The sequence below is a fragment of the Caloenas nicobarica genome, chromosome 23 (genome assembly GCF_036013445.1).
Source record: "Caloenas nicobarica isolate bCalNic1 chromosome 23, bCalNic1.hap1, whole genome shotgun sequence".
NCBI classification, from domain to species: domain Eukaryota; kingdom Metazoa; phylum Chordata; class Aves; order Columbiformes; family Columbidae; genus Caloenas; species Caloenas nicobarica.
In genome coordinates this window covers 4661870-4688233 of record NC_088267.1, presented here as the reverse complement: position 1 = coordinate 4688233, position 26364 = coordinate 4661870, and the positions used below count along the sequence as shown (strand labels likewise).

The following is a 26364-nucleotide window of genomic DNA, read 5'->3' as shown; positions in this document are numbered from 1 at the left end:
CATTACCTCGGAATTTAGAGCTTGGCAAACCGGCAGGGGCTGCGTGAAACCTCGGCGGTGAAATGTCACAGCTGCGGTGCACGGGGGGTTTGTCTCGGGTCTGTCTCCTGTCCCCGGTGGAGCGGGGGTTCGGTGGGGAGCAGCCTCCGGGAGGGTTGGGCCAGCAGGGGCGGGAGGGGCGGGACGGGGAAACTGAGGCAGGGAGCGGGGCCGGGCTAAGGGGGGGCCCGATCCGCCCCCGTCCCGCCGCCCCCGGGGCCGGGGGAGGGACCGGAGCGGGGCTGCCCGGCGCTGCAGCGGGCGGAGCCGGGGCTCGGCGGGGCCGCGCCCGCCCCCGCCTCCCGGCCGAGCCCAGCCGTAGCGAACCGAACCGAACCGAACCGAGCCGTGCCGGCCGCTCCCGGGCGGTGCTGAGCCCAGCCCAGCCGTGCCCAGCCCAGCCGCACCGGGCGGCCCCGGGCGGTACCGGGCGGTACCGGGCCCCGGCGCTCTCCACGGTGCTGAACGGAGCCGCCGCGCCCGCAGGACGCGCCGCCGGCGGGGCCCGGTACCGCCCGGCCCGGAGCGGCTCGGCCCGGCGCGGCGCGGCGGCGGCGGGGGATGGAGCCGTTCCTGGGCTGCACCGGCGCCGCGCTCCTGCTCTGCCTCAGCTACGCCGGTCTGCGCCCGGTGGAGGCAGGTAAGGGCCGCCGGGCCCCGCGAGGGGCTGCCCGGGGTTCGGGGCGGGGGGGTCGGCGTGGAGAGTGCCCCCGGTGCGCACGGCTGGGAGCAGCGCGGGGAGCGCGGGAGCTGCGTGGGCTGCACCGAGGGGCCGTAGTTTGGCGGGATCACCGGCGGTAGTTTGTTGGTAATTTGGTTTGGGAGAGATGGGGGATTCCAGGCACACAGCCCCTGGGTACCGATGTTGGGAAGCGCCGAGCTCTGGTCCCCACTGGTGGCCCAGTGTGGGTGTGCACAGCTGGCCCTGGGGACAGCGGGTCACAGAAATGTGGGGTCAACACAGGGGCTTGGGGAGAGTGAACAGAGACCCCCACCCAGCACTGGGCATGGGGGAGGCAAAGGCTCTGCTGCCCCCGAGCAGCAGCACCAGCTCGTGTCACAGAGCTGAACTAGAGCAGAGGAGGCAGGAACAGATCAGCTCTGCCAACACCACAGCACGGCAGCCTAGGCAAACCCCCTCCCCAAATCCCGCTCACCCCAGGCTGCCCAGGGCCCAGCCAGGCACTGCCCAGAGCCCTGGGAGCTCCTGAGGAAGCACCACTGCCCCGGAGGAACCCCCTCTCCTGGGGCACAGAGCATCCCCGCCACACCAAACCAGGCCCCTTCGAGCCAAGTGGGTCCTCTGAAGTGGGGGATCTTTCGGGAAAGCAAAGTCCCCATGAGCTAGTTCTAATTTTGGAGTGACCAGGACGTGCTCAGGCCCATTCTTGTCCCCTGCATCAGCCGGGCTGAGCGCGGGTGCCACGTCTGGGCAGGTGCTGGTGGGTGCTCCCCAGCCCAAGCCAGATGCCCTTCCCAGCTCTGCGTGGCCAGCCACGGGCTGTCTCCCTCACTGGCTGCAAGATGTTGGTGGAACAGCTGCTTTGATCTGCAAAACGCTGATTGCCAGAATATCTTGCATTCCAGGAGGCTGGGGGTGACTATTAGGGATGCAGAGATCCGGGGAGTGGAAATTCCTGCACTGGATCCAGCCCCAGGAGTTGCTGGAGTTACATTTGCCCTTGTCCTGCCCGCGCTGGGGCTGCTGCAACCCCCTGAATGCCTTCGGCTCTGACACACACGTCCTTGGCCAGACACTGGCACTCTGAAGTTGCCGTTTCACGACTGACAGACCCCGGGGAGATTAATGAAACATTCCCAAAAGGAGGGAGTGATGGGGAAAACACCACGGCAACAATGCAGGCGTCTGTGATTGTAACAGCCCTCCCGATTTTCTGTAAACTGGGCCACTTCCCCTGCTCTTCCTTATCCTTGAATCACCTCAGCCAGTGTCTGAGAGTAAACATGGAGTTGTGTCCCTGCCCGTAGCCGCCTCTGCTGCTGTCTCACAGGCAGCGTTTCTGTGCCGTAAGGTGTCGGTGCCACAGCAGGAGCCGGACAGCTCTGAAACACAAATATCTGTCCCGGCTCATGGCTACGGCGTGTGATGGGGAGGCAGGAGACTCGGTTCTGGGCTCTGAGGAAGCTGCGTGACCTTGGTGCTGTGTCACACTCCCCCGCTGTCCCCTCTCTCTGTGGTCTCTGTCACCACGGGTTGTGATGTGCTGTCCCTGCGCCCCGGCGAGGCGGAGAACTTGTGCTGTCTCCTGTTTTTCGGAGAGGGAAAAGAGGACTGAGGGGATGGAGTGATCTTCCCAAGGTCACACAGAAGTAGCGGCAGCATCATCACCAGCTCTGTGTCCCCAGTCCTACCCAACGATGTGGTCACAAGGCCACCAAGGCAGGCGAGCCAAGAGTCACTGGAAAAGCCCGTGGAGATGCAACTGTCCCCAGCAGGGTCGGGCAGGGCTGAAGGCTCGGCCGGCCCTGCCCTTTGTGCCCAGAGCTCATGCAGGTGGGTTTAAAATCACGCCCGTTGTGAAAGGTTAAAGCTGCTGCCCATGGGAGAGGACCAGTGCAGATTCCCCCACTGATGCGAGTGAGCGGCAGAGTGCAGACCCTGCTCTGAAAGGGGGTTTGGCCAGTCAGGACCAGTTTTTGGCAAGCTGATGCCAAGCTGAGCGAGGAGGGGATGCAGGAGCAGGACAAGATGAGAAATAACCTCCCCATGAATGCTCCAAAGCCCTCAGCATCCCACCAGCGCCGTGCGGGTGAAGCTCGGCACGCACCAGAAAGCAGCGATCAGTCTGACAGATATTTGGAGATGGCAAACCAACCCGCTCCGGCCCCTTCCCATCCCACGGAGATTCCTGGGCAGCTGACGGATGGCGTAAGCACTTTATTGATTTCTGCATCCACCGTCGGAGAGATTTAATTGAAACGTGGAGGTTTCTAACCTCGGTGTCAGCTTCTCAGCAGGGAGGTTGCTGTGCAAAGCAGCCAAGGCTGTGCCATCCTTTTCCGAACGCTGTCTCCTGCTGGGAACATACATGTGGAAAACGGAGATCCCTCCCGGAGAGGGACGCGTTCGCACACGTTAACCATGGCAGGATCCAAAAGCAGCCTCACGGAGTGGTACCTGCATACTGGTACTGAACACGGCCTCATCCTTCTGGCATTTCTTGTTAAATAAACCCCTCCTGGTTTATATAGTACCCAGAGGCCAAATTAAGGCCTGACTCAAGGATAAATCAGTTAAAAGCAGGAATGTACTGAGCACTAAAGCATGTAAATCTTTATGTGTGCAGTAAAAATCAGAGTCGGGAGCAGGCAGCAAACTCCCGGGAGAGCTCTGGGTACCGGCACTCAGCAGCTGGCCGAGAAACCCGCGGGCTTGCTCGCCCTCTCTGCCACCGACTGATTTCTCTCTTATTTCTCTAATATTAAATACCCGTGGGCTGTGAAGAGCTGGAAAAGACCGTAGGATCCAGTCGTCCCCAGACATTTGGGTCCTGGATAGAACACACCACGGCAATGACTCCGCTCTGGGTTGGCGGTGTTAAAACTCAAGTCCTGGCGTTGTTGAGAGCCGAGCGAATCCCACCCAATTTTGGGACGCAGAGAGCCCGAGGTTTGGCAGCACGGGACATTCCCCAAAGTAAAATCCCCTTCCTACGGCCCTGAGGAATTCCTGGACACAGCGAGCATCTCTGTGCTCCCTGACAAGGCTCCATCCTCCCCACCAGCAATTCCAGCGGGATGTCTGGGCACCTGCTGCCTGGGGAATCAGCGATAGGGGCGGGGGGTACGAGGGGGTGGCCTATTAATATCCTGTTTGTACAGGAGAGTGGGCGGTCAGCAGGAAATAATTGCCTCTTTCCCCGACTGCAGAACTACCGGTTGGTCTTTCAGTTCTTTGAAATCCTCAGAGCTCAGCACACGGTCCCATTTCCATGCGGCGGGAGCCAGGGGGGCAGCGGGTCCTGCTCCCTCCCACTCCCCCACAGGTTTCCTTCATTAAAACCCTCAGGGGAGCTGAACGCAGCGCCAGCTCTTCCTACGTCCCCCAGAAAAGTGAGAAGCAATTATATCCACTGACAGGAGCCACGCTGAGAGAGCAAAGAAAGGCTCAGAGAGGCAGGGGTAGGAGAGATTTTTGTACCTGCGTTCGAGCAGCGCTTGGTGTGAACAACCCACGGGATCCACGGGCTGTTCCTTCCCCTCGCAGGTCAGGTCCTTCCATCTCCCGTGTCCACAGGGAAGGCTGCGGTGCAGGAACAGAGAGTACTGTGATTTCAGGCTGATATTGGCCATTTCGCGCAGGAAAGGGCAGAAGGACGCACCTCAGAGGCCCACGGGTGCTTTGCCCCACTCGCTGGGCTGTGTCCTGGGGCTCTGAAGCAGCTGAGCCCTTTGCAGCAGCAAAGGAGAGGAGCAAAGTGAACTGGGAAATGCTGTGACCACAGCAGAACCTTGCCCATGTAGGGAATAAACTGCATTTCCCACCAAGTGGCTGGAGTTTGCAGGACAGTTGAATTCAGAAGGAGATGATCTGGGGGAGGTTGGGGAGATACATCCAGGAACTGGCTCTAATTCCAAACCTGTACCCTGGGCACAGGGCTCGGCTGGCAGTGGTGACCCCCAAGGGTGTGATATGTCACAATTTCTTCCTTTTACTCCAAGCAACGATTCCCCGGTAGGTTGCATGGCTAAAGGCAGCGAGCCGGCTCTCCCCCCAGGCCAACCACGAGAGCTCATGGCAGAAGGTGCAAATTGAGAGTGGCTTCAAAACAGAGACACGACAGGAGGGACAGGGACCGCAGCAGAGCAGCCAGGAGCTCACAGCTTCTCCCAGTGATGTCTCTGTGGCCTGGGTACCTCCCCGATTGACACCCTGCTGTCTTCGACATGCCCTTTTCTTGCCCCACCTCCCCCCGACCGGCAGCCCCCCGTTCGTAGGTGAAAGCAGCAGTGGGATGGAGACAAACCTTCTCCCTTCTTATTTTCCCTCCCTGTCCCATCTGTTCTCCAATGGTGAAGTCAACACAAGGGGTGGTTTCCTCTTCCCCAAGCCAGCAGCTGCTGTGTCGATAACGGAAACAGGAGGAATCAGCCCAAAAGCTGTAAAGTGTGTGGGGTTTTTTTCCCTTCTCTCTCAAATAAAAGTCCATTAATAATCAGCAAAGAGTTTAATGAGAGGCTAGAAGGAGTTCTCAGCGTTGAGAGGGGATTAAGGGTAATCTCCATCGCTCAGGTCTTGCTGTGCGGAGGCAGTTCTGACCTGTTCTTCCCAAAAGGCCCAGGAGTGTGGCAGAGCTGGGACACACAGTCCTGGGGGACGCAGGATGACGATTCACCTGCTGGAGGGTCCCTGTGGGAAGGAAACAAGACACGGTCTAAGCACGATCAGTTTTGAAGCAGCCATTCCCATTTAAAAAAATCATGATTTCATCTTAATTAATCCAGGCTTCCCCTTAAAGAGGGGGCTGCAATTTCTGCTGACAGGAGAACAAGAGCATCTTTTCATCCAAGCGCACAGCTCCAATTCAGATTTGCCCAAACAGATCCTCTGCCAGTTTGCAATGTGTGATTTTTTTTTTTTTTTTCCGGCAGGCATCGCAGCCTCTGCGCTGGGATGCAGCTAAACTGCCAAAGCAGAAACCTCATACCATATGGGCCCTTACAGACCAGACAGGGGCTGCGCTGTGCTCAGCGTCTCTGCAGTAAACACACACGAGGAGGGTTTGATGCACAGCGTGTTCCCCGCTATTTCACCTGCAGCGGGGAAGGAACAGCCCCCAGGACCCTCCCACCCTCTGTGCCCCCTCCCAAAACACCAGCCGCTTCCCTGGCTGCCGCAGACACACAAGGGAAGTTTCCAGGAGTCGTAAATGACTCTAGAAGGAACCAAATGTTTTGATTTGGCACCTCAAGGCCCTGCTAGAGACACTGACCCCCTGCAGCCAGCTGGGAAACAGAAATTACATCTTTTCCACCCAACCTCAGCCGGGCTGGTGGTACAAAGAGCCGCAATCAGCCCCAGGAGCCCAAAGCAATGTGGAATATCTTGGAACAGTGATTAGTTTTTTAGAAAGTCATGATCTCATCATACATCTCCTGGGAGTGAGAAGAAAAGCATCCTCATGGATTAAAATTTCGGTTCCAAATTATTCATTCAGCTCTGGGAGCAGGAAACTCATTTTCCTGGCTTTGTATTTCCATTGAACGCTGCACTTAACTCTCTTTTCATATCGCTTTTATTCTGGTTTGACACCACTGATTTATGTGTAGCTTCTCCTAATCTTTGGCAGTGAAAGGAAAGGCACGCTCGGATCTACTGTCCTAGATTTCATTCTATTATCTGCTGAATTCAACAGCCCCATCTCTCCCTCAGATATTACTAAGAAGGGGGTTTTCTAGAGCGCTCTGGACCATCCCCATCAGCTGATTTCTCCCTTGCCTACACTCACAGTTCTGCTTTGCAGGCTCCAAGCCCTGGGGTGCAGTTTCACCGAGTGCTTCCCTTCTGCCTCGCAGCCCTTCGCCTCCTCTCACCAATTCCCAGAGAAGTTGTTTGCTCTTCTTCTCCAGCTCTGCCAGGTCTGTCCAACTCCCCCACGTTTTAGGCCATCAGGAAACTTTAGACACTTTTTGTGCTTGTGCCTCCCTCAAGGTCACAAATTTCAAAGGGGACACAGGGTGTGCTGTACGTTCCCTTTGCCCAGCACAAAGCTTCTTCCCGGATACTCTGTTCCTGGGGGGTTAATTCATCTCTTTTCAAAGGTCTCCTCAACCTAAGCTGGGTGGTAGCTCCTAAAAAAAAAAAATAGCTCCTAAAAATATCCAGGAAAGACAAAGATGCCGGGATTTAACTGTACAGCTGTACTTTGGGAAGGACGAAGTGCCCAGCTGCAGCTGGAGACTGTTTTGTCTCCCATCTCTCGACTCCGTCATGTCCTCCGTATGTTCTAGCAAATTCATCAGACATGACTCACAGACCTTCCCCGTCCGCATTCCCGTCTGCTGACCGCCCCTTCCTAAAATTAGAGCCTGCTCTGGTTGGCACACGGGTTCAGTCACGGGGAAGGTGCGGAGCTGCAGACACACGTCCCTTCCTTGTGTCACAGCAGGGAGCTGAGTCCAGGTGTCCAGGCTGGGGGGGACGATCCGTGTCCCCTCCTCGGCTTGTCCTTGGCCCTGTTGTTGCAGCTGAGGGTGAGGACGATAATTGTTTCCGTTCTCCGAGAGCTGGCTGGAGACCAGCGCCTCATTTCATGGAGGCCAGAGCCTTGGTCAAAACCAACTTGATCATCTACTCCAGAGAGGAGGGACACGTCCCCCTGTGAAATCCTGGAGACCATGGTCACCTGCTGCTCCTCCTTCTGAGTCCCAGATTCACGCAAACATAGCCACGCACCTTTTTGCCCACTGAAGGACTCGCCAGAATCAGTCCGGGTCCCAACGCCTTGTCCGGAGATGCCGTTCCCGGAGGTCTCCCTGGTGGGTTGGGGTCTCCCCGCTGTGAGGAAGGGGAGCTTGGAAGGCTGGACTCTGGGTGTTGTCTGGGAAGGAGAGAAAGGAATAAGGTCATCACTCTGTGGAGGGGAGGTCAGCACTGACCTTCAGCCGGGGAATTTTGCGCTCCCGTTATTTTCTCTGTTCCCAGGGGAACATTCACTGGGAGTGAAGTCAGTCGTCAGGAGACATTGACACTACCACTAGAATATTTTCGGCCACATTCAGGCGGCTGGGACTGCCTATAAATCCAACAAGTGTTACTGGAGACGTGCACACATGCATCCTTCTTGTTCTGTTGACCTCAGCCCCAGAAGGTTGTGCAATGGTTACAAAGCAATACAAGTATTATTCTTTGATGAGAGTGAAAAAAATGACTACGGCTTTCCTGGCTTGCCCTTTCCACATTCCAGTGGTCCATCAGTGCCACTGCAGCAGGTTGTGCCCCGTTGGCTGCGAGCAGAGGGTTGCTGCATGTCCTGCAACCATCTGAGAGACAGCTCATCAGCCACAAAACATGGATCAAAATGTTTCTGTCGAACTAACAGGGAAAAGCAAAAGAAACACTCCCATTTACTACTCCCAAATTTCAAACCTCCAGAGTGCTCATCAAAGCATTCAGTTTTCATACTCGCAGGGCAGATTTTGCATTTCCTCCCAGCTGTCGCTGTCAAACCGTAATAGGAAACAACAGAGAGGACGTGGTACGTGGCTGGGAGGGCTGAGATGAATGAGCTACTGGGGGTCTGCTGTGTCGCCAAAATAAACTCTTTCCAAGGGTCAGATATTTCACGCGTGCCTAACGCAACTCTCATTCTCAGCAGAGATCTCCTAGAACCTCACTGGTAATTGAGACATGGGGTACATGCGATTTCCAGGTCCCGTTCCCAGTTCAACACAGAGGAAGGACCATGAGCGAGGTCCTTCCCAGTCCCTTCCTCGCCCCTGCTCTGTCTCCTGCTGTGACTCTGCCCCTGTACAGGCTCTGCTCTCCCTCCTGCAGACAGCCCGTCGGCTCCCGTCAATGTCACAGTCAAACACCTGAAAGCCAACTCGGCCGTTGTGACTTGGGACGTTCTAGAAGATGAAGTTGTCATTGGATTTGCCATTTCCCAACAGGTACGGTGCTTACAGTTACTCAGTTTCCACCAGGTCCATCTTCACCCCAGGTCCCTTCAGTTTCCAAATTCTCTTGCTGCAGTTTAAGCCCATTCCTTCTCGTCCTGTCCCTCGTGGCCAGTGAGGAGACTTGGCTTCCCGTCCTCTTTGCAGCAGCTCTTCACGTTTTGGGAGCTGCAGAGAGGAAAGGGTTTGAAGGTCCCCACGTCCGTGGTGGACAGGGCAGGAAGAAGTGGTCTTAGACGCCGGCAGCGCACACGAGAGGCCTCTCCACCACTCTGTGCTCTCCTCTCTCGGCTTCCAGAAGAAGGACGTGCGGATGCTGCGCTTCATCCAGGAGGTGAACACCACCACCCGCTCCTGTGCCCTCTGGGACCTAGAGGAGGACACTGAGTACATTGTGCATGTCCAGGCCATCAGCATCCAAGGCCAGAGCCCTGCCAGTGAGCCAGTCCTCTTCAAGACCCCCAGGGAAGCTGAAAAACTAGCCTCTAAAAATAAAGGCAAGTGTGGGTGAGTTCCTACGTGGCCCCTGGGACGCCCAAGGAGAGGAAAGCAGGACCCTGTGCAATGAGAATCGTGGGGTTAAAGGCACACAGGGCTCAGTGTCCATCTCACATGGACAAGCGAGATGCCCTGAGTGTCCCCAGCAGACAAGGCTGCCGGGTGCACAAAGCGATAAGGAGGTGCTGCTGAAGGCATTTCTCCCATTTCAGATGAAGTTTAACAGGCAAAATGAGGAGGTTTCCAGGCTGGGAGCAGGGTATGGAGAATGCCAGGGGAAATTCCTGAGCAGCCTGTGAACTCATGTGGAACCAGAGCCCTGGATGGCACTGGGCACAGCACCACTGTGCTCACAGCACAGCTGGGGGGGATTCGCTGAGCCTCCTGTACTTGGATTCCAGAACAGCAGGGGAAAAAAATACCTAGAGACTCTCACTTCTCTTAAATTTAAAATATTTCTGCCAAATCACAGGAAGCTGAGGTTAGAAGGCACCTGTTGAGATCACCCAGTCCAAAGCCCTGCTCAGGCAGGGTCAGCTAGAGCAGGTTGTCCAGGATTGTGTCCAGTTGGGATTTTAATACCACTTCCTCACTGGCAGCTCCTTCACTTGTTCCCCTTAAGCCAAACCAGACTATTGAAGGTTTCCTGCCAGCAAGAATCTCTGCTATTAAAGGGCTAGGGAGTACAGGGCTCTGGGATATGAAGGGTTACTGCCCGGCTACCGAGAACCCAGCCTGTTGCAGGGGTTTTGGCCATGGTTCCTCGGATGTTGCAAGTTCTTGACTCCTTCTGCTAAAATGATTTGGTGTCTGTAAATACTGAGCTGCTGTTCACCAGAAAGCACTAAGAGGAGCAGTGCTTCCCTCCCCGGAGGCCTGAACTGTAATCTTCTTAGTGCTTTGCAGCCGAGGAGGTGCATTACGCCCTGCAAAAAGGTTCTACTTGTTTCCAAATCCCAGGGCTCCACTGAAAAATATCATGTCAGGCTCCACGATTCTGAGCTGGGAGAGGAACTGCTGAAGCATACAAGGCTTTTTGAGGCACTAACAGAGCCCAGAGACAGGGCAGACGGAGCTGCCATGGGCCCAGATAATGTGGATTTACCCTGTGGCAGCTCCTCTGCTGTAAGCACTCATAGACCCCGTCTTGCTGCTCCTCCCTCGCCCCTTCTGCAGGTTTCCAGGGGCAGTTGCTGCAGAGCAGCTGATGCTCCGTGAGTTCAAAGTGTAGCTCATGTGACTGACAAGCAAGAACTCTTTCCTGGTAGCTCTGACCCTGACACGCTGACGATTTAAGTCAAGGGCGCTGTTAACCCGGTGTCTGGCACAGCCCGAGCCACGCGGTTGGGTTTCACGATCTCTCTTTCCCCTTGCACAGATGAGGTGACGATGAAGGAGATGGCGAAGCAAAACCAACAGCTGCGAGCAGGGGAAATTCTCATCATTGTTGTGGTGTTGTTTATGTGGGCAGGTCAGTTCCATCTTTCTGTCAAAAGCGTGTAACATCCCCAGGGCCCACTGCCTGGCTTGGTTTGTGTGTGTAATCATGTAAGATGTCAAAAAAACCTTTCCTCCCACCTCAGCTTCCTCTGCAGCATCACAAGCAGGGAAGTGCCAAAAGCAGGTGAATTGTGGTCTGATCCGGTCCAGCCCAAAATACATAATGGACTCGATGAGCCAATTGCCTAATTCACCATGGCTAATTGTGTAATCGCGATTTTTCCAGAATGCACTGATGATAATACCCTTGGCCAGCCAACGGGATGACTTGAGCCCTTCAAACGATACAGGTCACTTTAATTATCTGGCTATTACACGACTCCAACTTTCATGCAAAATGGAAATTTAAAAGTCATGCTCTCAACACCCACTATTATATAGATACTAAAATCCACATCAAAATCAACTAAATAATAGATGCATTAAAGGGACGAATAGCTTCACACATCAAAACACCAATAAACCCAGATCCTTTCAACATCCACTATTAAAATACCAAGAATAGTATTTAATAGGAAGAAGAGGGACATGAGCAGAAACATATTAACCAAAAGGCTTCCAAAACCTCTAGTCCATGATCTTTTCAGCATTTATGCCAAGTTTAAGCTGTGCGCATTCAAATTTAAATTCCCTGCCAGTAAAAACAATCATGAATAATCACATGAAGTGATTGAACAACTGATTCATCTCCCACTGTAGTACAGTCTAAAACTCAGATCAGCATCTGAACAAAGAATTTGCTAATACCACAATTTCCCTTCTAGACAGATGACTTACATGTAAAAAGGAAAGTAGGTGGGGGAAATTCTCTGTACATCTACTGGGTTCTTCACAAAGTCTCAATATACAAAACCCCCTTTCCAGCCCTTAACTTGGCCACAAACTGAATATACGACGATGTTTTAGCAAGTGTGAGCTGGAACCGGTCTGTGCAGAGGGCTCTGAGCTGTGACAAGGCCCAAGCTCTCGTGCTGTCTGTCTTTCTGGTGTTGTTCACAGCACTTTGCTTCCCTGCGCCTCAGTTTTACCATCAGAAATCACAGAAGGTGTGACTGTGGCAGATGTTAACCTATTCTCCCAGGATCAGCCATTTGTTCGCATATGCGAGAAAGAATTTGGACCACTGTGTTTATCAGTAACACCTGGAGGCAGCCGCCATAACAACACTTTGCTCTGTAAAGCAGTTTGTGATGATCTGGTGAAAGCTTCGCTTACGTTTTATTATGAGGAGAGATGGAATATGTTTCAGTAAGGGAGAAGCAGCATCTGCCTGGGTCCCTTTAATCTCTGTGTCTGGAATCTGCAGGGAGAGAAGCGATTTGGTCAAAATGTCACACAAAGGTTTCTGAGAAACACATTTGCAGTCTCCTTCTGTGTCATGGTTGCCCCTGCTTTTCTCTTCATGTGCCTGCGTGTGTGGGAGGGAGGAAATTTCCACTGGCTGGTTTTGCTGCCGTCACTGTTGCATATTTGCAGATGTTGTCCTGCTGCTCAGAAGGCCCCGGTTTGTATCAAACGCAGGCAGGTGCGGTACCTGCCTCTCTGCCAGCTCAGCTCCTGCTCTTCACCCCAGAGGAGAAAGATCAGAGGACACGTTTTCACTAACCAGAAATTCCAGGAGCTCCCGAGTTCACAAAGCAAAGATCCCATTTAACCATACAGTTAGTGCTAAAACACTTGTCCCATTTAATGACAGGAAAGTTGGAATATCATTAATTTTCTGTCCTTCTGTCTAACTTGTTTAGCACAGAATTAGGCATCGAGAAGGAAACAGTCAGAGGGCTGTGTTAGAAAAGGATCCTTAGGAGCAATCGTGAACGCTGCTGAGATCTCCAGCAGCAGGCACAGCGCCGGCTGGCAAACAAGGGATCTCTGATCTTTGCAGGCTCCGGGGGCTGAGCTCATTTGTGTGATCACTAATGCTTTTTCCTGTTAGGGGTGATCGCCCTGTTTTGCAGACAGTACGATATCATCAAAGATAACGAGCCAAATAACAGCAAGGAGAAAGTCAAGAGCGCCTCTGAGAACAGCACTCCTGAGCACCAGAGCGGAGGGCTCCTCCGCAGCAAGGTGAGACCAGGCACAAATCAGCGTCCAGCTGGGATTCAGCTAAATTACCCAAAAAGCAGCCTCTGTTAAGCATCCTCATGCCAGCCGGGATGCAGAAAGGAAACATCCCCTGACACCCACGCACACAACAGCTTCGTCCACGGCCTTGAGCTTCCCAGGCGCAGCAGGACAGCAGCACTTCACTCTCACCTCTGGATTAGCCCGGACGTCCATCAGTAAAACAGGTTTTAACCCAAATTTCTGAAATATCTGAACGTGCCTGGGAGAAAAATGCACGGAGCAATGCTGCAGTCCCTGAGCTGCTTGGGTCCTTCCCCCCACACATTGTAAAGGGCATACTACTCCTGCAATTAACAGAAGAGCTGATGAGCAGGAGCGTGGTTGGTAATAAACACAACATTAAAGATCTCCATATCCATAATGTTAGCAGACTCCTGCCTATAATTCATACCAACTTATTTCCATTAACTTCCTTGTGTTTCTGCTCACAACTTGCACTCTGGCACATCCCCACCACTTCATATTTACTTATTAAATATTTGAAATAGTCCACTAATCTAGAAGCAGACAGGGATGAACCATATAAGCCTAACGCCCCAACTCAGCCCTTTTTCATTATCCTGACAGGATGGGAACAAGAACTTTCACAAAACAAAAAACTGAGCAGCACACTACACTGATCTCTGATGTGTTTTTCTTCCCTCTCTAGCGATTTCTGTAAATTCTTTCTTCCTTTGTCTCCTCTTCTCTTCTAGTTTCCAAAAAACAAGCCCTCAGTGAATATCATCGAAGCGTGACAGCCTGCCACCTGATCGATGGACTCCATTCCTCACTCCCACTTTCTGCCTCTGAGCCTCGATGACGAGGGAGGTGAAATATTGTTGGAGCAGTTTGAAAAGAGACATAGTGATTGTCACTTCCTGGCATACACCTCCTTGTCTGTGTTCTGCAAAACATCTGGCCAGAAAGAAAAATCCTGCAAAAAAACCCCAAACAAACCCTGAAACTCAAACAAACGATTAAGATGGAAAAGCATCAGCAAGGCGGCTGCTGTCAGTGATCCTGCACTGGACTCGTGAATCACCTGGGCTGGAGTAACTTCTCACACACTCCTCTCCACCCTCACACTCCGTCTTCTGGAACAATTTTCCCATCTTTGGAAAGGTACAAGGTTTTGTTGTATCTTTATTTTGTCTCACTGTCACTACATCCTGACAGTATTAAGGTGAGCTCAGGCATCAGTCACTGTCATTCCTCTCCAAGCAAGAAAGGAGGAAAACTCATCGCAGACACGACTAGCGACCAGATCTTGGCTGCTGTGTGCCCTCGGCTTGCTTTGTCCCATTGATGTGTCTTGTGTAACACATCTGGCAGGTGGGTTTTTAAAAGAAAAAGAACAAAAAGGCACACCCCAGTTTCCACTCCCACTGCGAGAACTGCTCTGGTTGTTCTCTGGTGAGGATGCAGCATGTCTCCACCGCTGCTGTGTCTCCCGTCTCGCACTGGTGCTCTTCAGCTCAGATATCGGGGCACACCAAACCCCGAGGCACAGACATGAGGGGCCACCAGAAGCTGTTATTTAGCTTCCAGGCGAAATTCAGCCATTTTCTTCATGGTATTTTCAGCTGGGCCTTGAGTCCACCACCAGTGTGATACAAGGTCTGTAAAAATGTAGCCAGTCAGCAAAAAAAAAAAGAAAAAAAAAGAAAAAAACTCATGATACCGGTTGCTATGCAAGGTCTCCAGCGGCGATAGCTATTTATTGCGAAAGGCTCTTGCCTAAGGGACCTTTTTCTGAGGGCTTAAGTTCTTAAATTGCTTCTTTTAGTGGGGTTCCTGCGGGAAGGTCTGGTTCTCCTTACACATCCCGTCCACACTATTTTTGTGACGTTGCAATGCCAGGTATGTGCGGGAGGCAGTTCTCCATGAAAAGGATGAGCATGAACAGGAAAGGGCTGGGGTTCTCCTCTCTCTTATTAAGTGCTCAATGTTTGCAAGCTGACAGGATCCCTGGGATTGCTGGTGCTCTGGAAGCTGGTAGATATGAGTCCATCACATGGAAAATGATTTACTCTTTGTAGTGTGCTACGGGGTATCTGTATTTATTTAATTATTCCACAAGACCATTCCATATGCACTAGGGGATAAGGCAAGATTGTACTTGTTCCATCAAACACCAAGACAGGTTGGCCTGAGTAGGGTTTGAATCTCGCTACAACAAACCTGTGCTCGGATAAGCCTGGTTTAAAAGCCCCTGCAAAGAAACAGGCTGATTGAGTTCAGCCATCTCTCCTCTTCCACTGTCACCAGCCTTTCCAAAATAACTGATTTGGGAGAAAGGCGCTAGGAATGTGTTTGCAGATGTGTTGGTGGACAAGCAAGGGCTCCCTCGGGCCGGTTTCAGAAGGCAGGCCAACCCCAGAGGTCTCTTCGGTGGATCCTTTGCCAGAACATACTCCTCCATCACCAAGAGGGAGAGGTCAACATCTCTGATACAGACAGAGCAATAAACATTTTATAATGTACAATAAAAGATTAAAGGCATATCTTGTGTCCTTGTAACGTCCGAATTCAGTAATATCTCATCTTTGCCTGTTTTGAGCAGAACACACACAGAACAGGGGAACTTTCTCTGGATTTCTCGGGGACTGCAGCATAAAGTGTTTTCTCAATATCTGAGTGTAAAAAACCAGAAAGGTTCAGACTTCACTCTGGATGCAGCATGAGGCGGGAAAAAAAAGCAACATAAATAGCACTACAGCCGTACCTAGCAAGATTCTTCAGACATGCCTGTTACCTCCCAAGAATGAAGTGTCGTTTGGAATCCATATCCCTATAAAGGGAGGGAGATTTAGGACAGATGGTACAGCAGCACATGCAAAACGAGAAGGGAGATGCTCTCTCGTAATCCTAGAGCAGAGAGCCAAGCAAGCACCCTCCCCCTCTCCCCACCCCCCCCCCTTTTTTTTTTTTTTTTACAGTAACTGTTGTTCTCTAGTGACAGATTTAAACTATTTCTATGCTAACAGACATGTGCTCACTCCTTGTTTGGCAGAAAAGAATTAAAACATAAAGCGTCGGTGTTGGCGCAGAGTTAAGTACTCACACCATAATGTGGCAGAAGGTAAAAGGGTTATCATTATGTTCCATAACTGCAGGCTTTAAAAGTCAGATAATAATGCTCGTAGTGAGAAGAAAAATGTGAGCTGGCAGCAACTCGTGAGAGAGGCACTCCAAACTATCCAACTCAAGTGACTCTCTTAAAGGAAACGTTTTCAGCAATGAGGAGTCGAAGGGATGCAATAAGTCCACACTTTATGAAAAGGTGTTTCCCATTACAGGAGAAGAAAGTTGCTTAAGATCCTGCTTTTCTGAAGGTCATAACCATCAAAGCTTTAAGTGCTCTTTCAGTAGCAATGTCCACTGTAACCCCAGAGAGTGAGACACCACTAAAGCTCTGGGCCTGTGTGACTTCAGGCCTAAGCTCAGCTTTAGAAGAGACAACTCATTCTCATCAATAGTTGCCAAAAGATACTCCTGAGGTGGTTTATAGTCGAAAAGGGAAGAGAACAAGAAAAAAAAAAATATAAGATAGTGCTGAGGAAAGTCATGTAGGGCCACAGAAGAATGCAGTCTCAAAGCTCCCCACATTTCCCCGCATGCTTTCGCCTGAGTGCTGATTTTGAGTGGTTGTTGGAAGCAGGAGCCGGGAAAGGGAGGTTTCAATAAATATTAAAAAGCAGTGAGTAGGAGTGGGCTGGCATGCCAGGGATCCCAGGGAGCCCTCAAGAACCGATTCCCCGCTGAATTCAAAAGCAAACGGTTCTCCAGCTGCCTCTGCCGATGCCCTGCAGCCCCTGAGGACTAATCCCATTGATTTCCATTAATCAACTGAGCAGAGACCGTGGGCACAATACGGAGCAAGGAGCTGAAAACAGAACGCTTTGCCAACATACGCAGCGCGGGTTTAAAGTTAAGCACCACTTGCCTTCATCCTTTCGAACACTGTAATATTATGCCTACAAGTACAATTTAGCCAATATATTCCTCCCCCACAAGTTGAAGTCAAACGGAGCCGCAGGAGGTGGTGTGGAGCAAACAATCCCGCGCAGCACGTCCTTCCAACTCACAACACGCAGCACCAACCACTTCTCACCACCTCCCCGCATACAACAAGCAGCAGCACAAGCTCTGTTCTCCATCTCCTCAGAGGAAAATGAGAACATGAGGCATTTGATTCCCCGACAGTTCAATAGCATCAGAGGAGGAAACACCTACACGACAGAAAGTGTTAGTATAATCTCAGCTGGTAATGACTTTCTGGAGGAGATGTAAATGGAGAGGAACAGGCGGCTAATGCCAGTATTTGCCGAAGACATTAAAGGTTACGTCGCCCAAAAGCTCGTGTCACAGCTGCACATCCATTTTGCTGATAAAAATATGGCAATTCATTGACTGAGTAGTTAGACTCCACTTCCCAAGGAGAGGGCTGAAGATTATACCATATGTTAGACCAAATGTAATTTCCCCAGATTTGCAGAAAATCTTCCTAACGACATGTCATGAGCTATCACTGGCTAGGCTGGAAGCAGAAGCCAAGCTGACCAAATTCAACCAGCTTTCTAGCATTTGTTCAAAAGCTGTATGATCAGCATGCTTGTTATGCTAAAATATCTTCTGTTTCCTGCACAAATCTGGTGTCTATTAAATCTCTGATGACCTTATAGATTAAAATTATCATCTTCCTACTTGTTAGAGCTTTAGCCCACACGTCTCGAGGAGACTGAGCTGGATTCTCTTTCAGCTCATGCCTCAGCATCAATTTTGTTTAACTAAGTTCCAAATGAAGAATCTTTATTATTAGCGACAGAGCCAGGAAAGACACAGCTTGAATTTTAGATCCCAGATGGAGTCAGCGAAGTTGGCAGCAGAAAAGCTGCTTTTCTGCTCGCGATCTGAACACAGTGGATGCGAAGTCACTGAGTGGCAATAATGACACAGCCCCACGATGCCATTTGACACTTTCTAGCACATTGTTGTCCTTTTTAACTGACAAAACCCTCCGCACTAAGTGCCACCAACTGCTAAATATAACCTATTTATACCATCCAGACCTGTTTTGCCGAGGATACAACCAACACAGTACTACACATCCTCGCAAACCAAAGAGAGAATATTATCAGCTTCCACTGTTTCACATCTCAGGAGATAATTTCTTCCTCTCATTTAGAATTTCCTTACAGCACAAAAGCAGGGAAGAGCTGGTTAGCTTTCAAGAGGCTGGCAGAAAAAAAAACCCTAACCACATGGTAGTTTAATTTCAGTCTCATTGTTTTCTAGCTGCTGTTGTGGACTGTGATACATTGATGAATGTTATTCAGTGTTTAATTGTAAGGCATTTCATCACTGAGCTCACGCTGGGCTTGCACAAAACAGTCTCTTCCAGTCTTATCTGATGTAGCTGGATTTTACTACAGCAAAAATCATAAACAGAGCCCTTGGCTACATTCTCGCAGCAAACACGCAGTATGTCCTTCCACAAAGGCTTCATACACAATCTCTCTGCCGTTCAGTGTATGTGAATCATGGTTGCGATGTCAAAGAATGAAATTTTCAGCAGTAAGGCTGCCCGGAAGCCTAAAGCCTTTACAAAGCGCGGAGCTGCTCCACGGCAGCGTTCATTCACGCGAGAGATTTCCATTCACAAAGGCCACAAAACACACGTTCAGGAGGAGACACCTGCTCCTCCAGCGCAGGGAGGCTGGTCTGGGACACAAAACACGTACAAACACCATCATCTTGCTGTTGCGGTGAGGTGCTGTCTGTTCAGAATAATTCCATTTTCTCAGCATGGCTGAACAGGCAAGAGAGTGCCTACTTTAAGAGAAGGCTAATATTAATAACACCCTGGCTGCGATGCATCGCTTAATAATCTCATAAAGAGATATATAACAAAATCAAGACAGCTAGCATGGGAATCCAGGAAGGGATAAAAGGCAACAGCTCAGCGTGCACAGCAAAGGGAGCAAATTGCCCGTGGTCTTCCCACCGCTCTGTTCTATCGCCGCTGATCAGCAGCCACCATCGATCATGGCCCCAGACAGAGCTGTGCTGTACCCGCGGGGTGTAACTGCGGCAGCTGCCACCAGCCCTGCATCGCTGGGGACCCTCAAAGAGCCACTCTGTTTGTGGTTTAATATCAGACAAACCCTCCAGCAGGCAAGCTGGTCTCCTTCTGCAAGGAGAGAGGGGAATAGGCTCCGCAGTCAGACTCTTGCTACCCCTCACTCTTCTCAGAATGCCTGGAACAGGGAGATTTGAAGCAAAATTCCTCCATTATTTGCGTTAGGAGAATGTGGATTTTACAGATATGACAAGCAACTGGACAGCACGTGAAACTGCCCTCAGGACCACAAGTGAATTATTCCTTTTCCAGAGAAGTCTCTTCAATTTAATACGTGGGATTCACCAGTTTAAAAGACAACAGCCACCATGTGCTAACAATCCCCACGCTACTCAATCAAGGGATGTCACCTTCTCTTTCTACACAAGGCAAAATTTACACTGGTAAAAGGTACATGGGAGGCTACTCTGGCATTAAAAACACATTATTAACTGGAGAAGATCAGTTACTGACACAAAGCCCTAACACTGGGCATGCACCGCCCATGCCTGCACAACTCACCAGAAAAATAAGAGAGAGACATCCCTGCCCCACAAAATTGCTGTATATGGATTATTTCGTTAATGGAAGCAGCATTATCAAAGAGTTAGTGCAGTCAGGCAGGACCAGGCTCTGTTCCAAGCTCCACTGCTTATCCTTTGGACAAATTACTTCGATTCTCTGTGCCTCAGTCGCTGCACATCTAGGACAGTGATAAACTTTGCCCACTTTTTAAAGCCACTTCTTCCTGTCCCACTCCAGATTTGAAAGGCGTTATGGAAAGGCAAAATAATAAAATATATGAACCACAACAGTGAAAGACATTAGTACAGTACCTACATTTTATTTCTTTAAAATTACAGTAGCCAAAAGTGTCAGCAAAAAATCCAAATTACTATAATAAAAATATAGTCAAATTTCCTCCATGAATAAACCTAATTTGCTCTCTAGAATCCACCTATAAACACCTGAGGGGTTCGTGAGGGCCATGCAGGCCCTGCTAGCACCCCTGGGAAGAGCATTTTGCAGAAGATCAACCCACCTCTCTGTTTTACAAATCCTCCAAGTCATTTGGAGGCAGCACTGAGACAAGTAGCACAAAAGAAAACCACATCTAACAGGTGCAAAATATTTATCAACTGAAGTGCAAGTCTCACAAAACATTTTTACAAGAAAAGTTACAAATGTAACCACAAGCAAAAACAATCAAAGGAGGAGACAAACTTTTCAGGGACAGAAAGAACAACAGAACAAGGCAAGACAGATCCAAAGCAGGTAAATCAAGAGCTGCTCCCGAGTTTTCAGCAAACTAACCCAATTTTGTCTTTGCCAAATGGAGGGGGGCAGCAGCCACCGGCTCTTTTTTACAATTTAAAACAATGTTATTCAAAAGGAACCCAATTCCTGTAGGAGATTTAATGCCAAGGTTCAGGTCCAAGAGTCACAGTTATAAAAGTAGGAGCCTCGTTACTTCTATAGACCGATCCCGAACCAGAATTGCTGAGGAGGATCTCATTAGGAAAGATATTATTCTATTTACTGTTGGATAAAGGGCCATAATGAGGTGTGAATCTAACAAATGGTCAGCTGGCAGAAATCTTCTGTGGTCAATTATCGGTTTCAGCCGCCCATTTCCAAGCAGATGTTCAAATCACAGCTCATTTTTACATTTGCTGCAGCGCAGCCTCAGCAGCATTTAGATCCCTATGCAAAGCCACAAATAAATGTATCTATTCAGATTGAATATCCTCTAGAAATGAGAATGAGATGAAGAACAACCAGAAGCACAGGTGATCTCCCAACTCACTTGATGTGAAAAGTTTACTCTGAATACAAAGGGATTTATTTGAAGTAGTCTGTGTTCAAAGATTGGGCAACACATCCAACACAGATACGAAAACTGTATTTATAGAGAACCTGCAAGTGGAAAATACCATGTAGATAAGTGAAAAGACAAAGCCTGTACTACAGGCAGCCTGTAATTCACTCAGACAAGACATGAGCAAGGAACAGGAGACAGGACACAAGGAAGAGCAGACAGATCATGAAGCAAAGTCAAACCCTACCATAAAACAAACGCCAGGAGATTTGCAATACAAACCAGAACTAAAGACTTGCAGCAGCGATATATCAGTTCCTGCTTCCCACAGGGAATTCCCTTGCTGGCTCTGAAACCTGCTAATTTTCCTTTAGGAATTTCTTAGGATTATTCTGCAATTCTACATCTCTTACGCAAATGACATCGCTGCAGACCCAGGTGCACAGAAGGACCATCCAGGGTCACAGCGCACTGGGGAGGCTTTTCTGGGACAACTGGGAAAGCCCACACTGCCTGTCGGGCTGAATTCCAAGCCTACAGCTATTTGGAATAAGAGAGGTTTGCACTAATAAGAAAATCAAATTGTTTGCATCGCGGACAATATTCTCTCCCAGCAAAATAGATCTCTCTTTCACTCACCAGCCTTGCTGATTTGGAGCTCCTGACTGATTTTTTGTGACTCAGAACATACGTCTTGCATTTTTAATTTGAAAGGAGGAGAAACCAGGCCATTTTAGCTTTCCTTGCCTAGTCCCCTCTGCATTACTTACGCTGGATTCATAGGCTGGAAAGCAGCCCTGTGGCTACGCAGCTGTTCGTGCTGCCCAGATAAGTGCAGGCTCCGTGCAATGAGCCACAAAACTGTCACTTTCTTATAACTCTCCAGAAACGACAATTATTGCACTCACGAACAACTCCGAATAACCACAGCGGGAGGCCGGCTCTGGAAGCTACCAGAACACTATTTGCCCTTCAGAACATCCCAGTTCTGCCCATTAGATCCTGCTCTTCAGCCACTCTCCATACCTGCTCTTCACAGACACCTTCCTCTAAACCTCCGCAGCTCTTGGACTACACCGTTGAGAGGAGCGGCGTGTAAAAGGTGTTAACGGTAAATCCAAATCTCAGCATCTAACCGAAATATTCCCCGAGTCCACGTTCATAGGTGTGGACTGACAAGAACAAGTTATCTCCCAACACAACAAGCCAGAGCCCAGCTCTGCTCTTCCCAAGTGACAGAAGCGTGTTTTGGGGACATCCCTGATTTACTGCAGCAAGTCCCCAGTAGTTTACCGGGTATCCCAGACTACGAAACTCAACCAGTCCTGGGACAAGACCAATTGCTGTGTGGGAACTGAGGGCATGGCAGTGGTACTAAGTGTAGCAGGCAGTTTTTATTTCCCTCTAAAAAGCAAATACATTCAAAATATAGAAGAATACACGTTCAGGACCAGGGCTCCTGTGGGATGTCTGTCTTCCCCACCAGCACCGCCTGACCCCACCCCATCAGGGGTACCTGCTGTAGGAGCTCCCGTTTTCTTCACACGGATGGGCACACTCTGGATATAAAGGTTTCTTTTGCTCAAGCTCTGCTTCCAAAATGCACATCCATTGATTCAATCTTTAAAATAAAAGACCACGTTAATATCTTTTTATTTTGTCAAATTATGTTACAGAAGACAGAGGGGGCAAAGTGTCTTATAGAACTAGTACAGACACGAACTTCTTGTAGCACAATTCTACGATTGCAAAAAGAAAAGTATTTATTTGAATAAAGCTGCACAGACAACATACTGAGAGCAAAGCAGGAGAGAGCTGCTCTGCTGCTGCCATCTGCCGGAAAATGCTCCAGGAGAGCGGCCACTGAGGCAAACCAGCACAGACGTGTCTTCTCCTGCCCTGCAGACCAGTGCTCAGGACTATCTTACCAACATTCTTTCCCATTTGGACCAGCCCTGTATTCTTCCCCCCTTACAGTATCTTGCAGAGTAAAATACTAAGTGCATTCCCCTCTATTTCAGTGCATTTTAAGAAAAAAAATAAAGATAAAGCCACCAGCATGCGACCAAATTGTTTTAGGAAATTGTTGGGACATTTCTCAAAGTGCAAAGGCATTTAGAGGCTCCTAAGAAATTACCTTTCTTCCTCCTCCCGTGGCACAGGAATAACTTTGCCAGGCTTCTTTGCACTGGTCGTCTCTTCCTGCCCAATCTGGCCTACAGCTGTATCGCGTAACTAGAAAGGTGAGGAAAAAGGGGATTAACAGACAAAAAAAAATCACTCCATGTAAGTCGTGCTTAAACAGTAACATTAAAAAAATAAATAAATAAAATAAAATAAATCACACTTTCGTCCACTTTTAAATCCTTCCCTTAGTGTGTAAAAGCTCACGATTGTGTGCACATGGACATTACTACAAGTATAAATCAAAAGTAATGGAATTAAAAACATTTTATTCACAAGAATTATGATGTGTGTTTACTTTAATGCTGTTTGATGGCTGTTCAGCTTCTGTAGATTCCCCCTCATCGTCCTCTAGAAAGTCTAATTTCCTTGAAAAACAGCTCTTTGCTTTGGGAAGTTCTTGGTTTCTGGACCCAGAAGATGGGGTGGGACATGCGGGCAACATGGGTGCTGAGCTCTCATCAGCTGTGCTCTGGCCACAGGCAGGGCCAGAAGAGGACACGGATCTTTCTGCATGGTCACCATGGATATTTGACACATCTCTGCTTGTAACAGGAGTCTCTCCCGGGCAATCCGGGCTTTGCTGGCCCTCAGACATCAGCCCATCTGTGGATTCTTCCAGAACACAGCTACCAGCAGCTTTCTCACACCCCAGGCAATCATTTCCGATCGCTTCGGAAGCTTCCCTTTCGGCTTCCTCCAAAGAACCGTTCTCCAGAGGCTCATCTACATCATCAGCATCAATCGGGCTCAGACTCAGAAGCTCCCGAATGTCAAGGTCAAACAACATGAGAGTTACTCGGGCTGACTGCAGCTGGTTCTCGTCCAAACTCACACTTTCATTTGAAAGGCTGGGGTAACATTCGGAATCCAGCGAAGAACTCTCTCTGGACAGAGATACGTTCCGTGTCTCTGCAATCTCTGAGGCCACATTTGTGTCGTCGCCGAGGACCGATGTCCCGGTGCTGCTGTTGCTGCTCTCATCCTTTTCACTCTCTGCATTTCCATTTTGGCTCAGCGCACTTTTTCTGCTTAGGTACTGCTCAGATTCCACGCAATCATCTGCCAAGATTTCCTGGATCTCTTCCTCGGTGTAACTGAAAGGAGAATTCCCTTCTTCACCATCTGACAGTTCCAACAAGGAGTCGTCTGGCTCGCTATCGTCAAAACATGGGGTTGTATCTAGAGAAATGGCTACATCGTCATATTTGGATGCAGCAGAACTGGCAACAAGGTCGTCATGGCCAGTATCATCCAGAAAATGAGAGGGTAGATCTGGAGTGCTGCAGTGATGGCCCCCCACACAAACCTTCTTCACTGACTGCAGGGCCTGAGCCCACTCCGTGGAATCCAACAGCCTTTTGGGCCTGGGAACTGGATCGTGAGTGGCGGGTTCAAATTCATGACACCGACAGTGCCCAAAGGCGGGAGGGTCATCCATGGTGACCCTTCTGTGTTTTGCTCACAGCTCTAGGAGCCCGTTCGGAAGTTCATCTGATCCCAGTGCCCCCTTGGATCAGCCCTTTCAGAAAAGAAATCAGCAGGAGTCAGCTCCGACCTGCTGGCAAAAGACAACACCTTAAATAAAAGAAACTCAGCTCTTTTCCAAAGATGCTGTAACATAACAGGGAAGGCAAAAACACTAGCTGAGGCACGGCAGGCACAATTTTAACTCCCTGGTCTCTGTTATCTCTACTCCTGACCATTTTAGGTCTTAACATATAATAACAAACAGTCCTTCACCTGTGAGTGTTCTCACGCACAAGGTTGGTTGTTTTTATCAAGCAGGACTAATACAAGCCCAAATCATCAACGCAGCCTGTACCTTCTCCTCCAAAGCTGCCGTAAGTCTGTCATTCTAACACCAAACACCAGTAGTCACAAATTATTCTTTATAACCTGAAGTACAGAGCGCGCTTTAGGTGTTAAATAAAGCCTCACAGACCCTCCCCGGTTTCCCAGTCCCCAACAAAGGTTAGGAAAAGCATTCAGCAGCATATTAGTCACTAAAATACCCACAGAAAACACATGTTATAACGAAAGATTGGAAGATAAAGAACTTTCCTGTAAAAGTCAACAGTTTAAAGGTCGCCACAAACAAAACCTGTTTTCCTCTTGGTGAGGACTCACACAAAGATGAACCTTTTGACCTGACAGCCCTGCATTGACTCTCACGCAGCAGGAGGATCTGGACTAAGAAAAGGTATTTCCTGTCCTCTGTGACCAATGCATTTAAAGAAATACCTTTTGTCTTCCTGTTGGCTTGACTACCTACTGCATTCAAAAGTGGGGGGTTACCTATTCCAGGAATAAACCTCAGGCAGTTCTGCTGCTTCCTTTTGTCATTCTGCCCAAATAATAAAAATCAGCACTTTCTGAATAATGCTGGAACTGCACTGAAGAAAGAAAATACGTTGGGAATCACCTACATACATACAAAACCTATACAAGAACACAGGGAGTCACGGGCAGTGTTCACTGGATAGTACCTGCCTGGAGTTCTGCAATTTTCCTACAAGTGCTCAAGTGCTTCTTCAAGGGAAACGAAGAGAAACAAAAATAAATTAAATGTGGATTTAGTCCTACAGAGTGTAGCAGTCTGATAATCTCACTCTTAACCAGTAAGGACCTGAAAGAGAATCAAACATTTTAAGCCTTTTTGCTGGAACTGGCTCACAAAAAGCACATTAGGAGATGTTTACATGCTCAGCTTACAGAGGAGACAGTTCCTTTACTGCCATGAACTTCCCAGTTCACCCAAGCACAGCCTGTGCTGGGTCTGTAGTGTCAGCCCCACATCAACTGATCCTGGAAGCGGAACCCTGGTAACTATGGGACCAATTATGCACAAGCCTGGAGCCCCCTACCATTCCCCATGGAACTATGTTGAGTTCAGGGGCTGTTCAAGGATTTACACCAGAATAATGCTCAGTAACTGTGTAAATGGCTCTTAAATGGATGCAAGACAAGGCTCTGTTATCGCCCTGTCCCTCATCACACCGCTGGTGCTTGGGCAGTCAGACCACGCTGGTGCCATCTCACTCCAACTGCAAACACACCAGCCACAGAATCACAGGATGGTTTGGGTTGAAGGGACCTTCCCAGCTCCCCCAGTGCCCCCCCTACCATGAGCAGGGGCATCTGCACCAGCTCAGGTTGCTCAGAGCCCTGTCCAGCCTGGCCTGGGATGTCTCCAGGGATGGTTCAGCCACCACCTCTCTGGGCAATCTGGGCCAGTGCTTCTCACACCCTCATGGGCCACAGATGGGCTGTTCTCCCAAGGGCAGCTCTTCAGAAAGTTACCCACACTTCATGGGGGTTTCTAGCACAGCCTCTATAAATGGTGGGATCAAAAGACAAAGCTACTGAGGAACACAGCTCTGCCAAGGCCCAGGGACTGGCCACCTTGCCCAGCCCACAGCCCTCGCATCACAGCTCTGGGGGCACCGGC

At 49.7% G+C, this 26364-nt stretch overlaps 2 protein-coding genes across 4 annotated transcripts; one reads left to right on the top strand and one right to left on the bottom strand.

The window, feature by feature from the left end:
• The first annotated feature begins 510 nt into the window (after window positions 1-510).
• FNDC5 (fibronectin type III domain containing 5) lies at window positions 511-15283 on the top strand. The gene is made up of 6 exons (XM_065650452.1): window positions 511-679; window positions 8558-8673; window positions 8978-9176; window positions 10556-10648; window positions 12614-12747; window positions 13503-15283. The coding sequence occupies exons 1-6, from the start codon at window positions 601-603 to the stop codon at window positions 13542-13544; spliced, it is 663 nt and encodes a 220-aa protein (XP_065506524.1). The 5' UTR covers window positions 511-600; the 3' UTR covers window positions 13545-15283.
• S100PBP (S100P binding protein) lies at window positions 3038-24424 on the bottom strand. 3 transcript variants are annotated; one of them, XR_010607469.1, is made up of 8 exons: window positions 23212-24424; window positions 22867-22964; window positions 22246-22350; window positions 7457-7601; window positions 5321-5410; window positions 5028-5121; window positions 4202-4303; window positions 3038-3074 (listed from the first exon to the last, which is right to left on the bottom strand). XR_010607469.1 is itself a non-coding variant. In XM_065650445.1 (5 exons), exons 1-5 carry the CDS (start codon window positions 24352-24354, stop codon window positions 5393-5395), a joined length of 1509 nt encoding a protein of 502 aa, XP_065506517.1. In that variant the 5' UTR covers window positions 24355-24424; the 3' UTR covers window positions 5133-5392. The 3 variants fall into 3 exon arrangements, 1 of the variants encoding a protein (XP_065506517.1); XR_010607468.1 differs by lacking the exon at window positions 3038-3074 and having other exon boundaries at window positions 4140-4303; XM_065650445.1 differs by lacking the exons at window positions 3038-3074; window positions 4202-4303; window positions 5028-5121 and having other exon boundaries at window positions 5133-5410.
• Between the last annotated feature and the right edge of the window lie 1940 nt (window positions 24425-26364).

Coding starts and splice junctions, on each gene's coding strand:
- FNDC5 (XM_065650452.1), top strand. CDS start 601: ATGGAGCCGTTCCTGGGCTGCACCGGCGCCGCGCTCCTGCTCTGCCTC. Junction 8,674..8,977: donor GATTTGCCATTTCCCAACAG/GTACGGTGCTTA, acceptor CTCGGCTTCCAG/AAGAAGGACGTGCGGATGCT. Junction 12,748..13,502: donor GAGGGCTCCTCCGCAGCAAG/GTGAGACCAGGC, acceptor CTTCTCTTCTAG/TTTCCAAAAAACAAGCCCTC.
- S100PBP (XM_065650445.1), bottom strand. CDS start 24,354: ATGGATGACCCTCCCGCCTTTGGGCACTGTCGGTGTCATGAATTTGAA. Junction 22,965..23,211: donor AGCCATCAAACAGCATTAAA/GTAAACACACAT, acceptor TCACCTTTCTAG/TTACGCGATACAGCTGTAGG. Junction 22,351..22,866: donor CCACGGGAGGAGGAAGAAAG/GTAATTTCTTAG, acceptor TTTATTTTAAAG/ATTGAATCAATGGATGTGCA.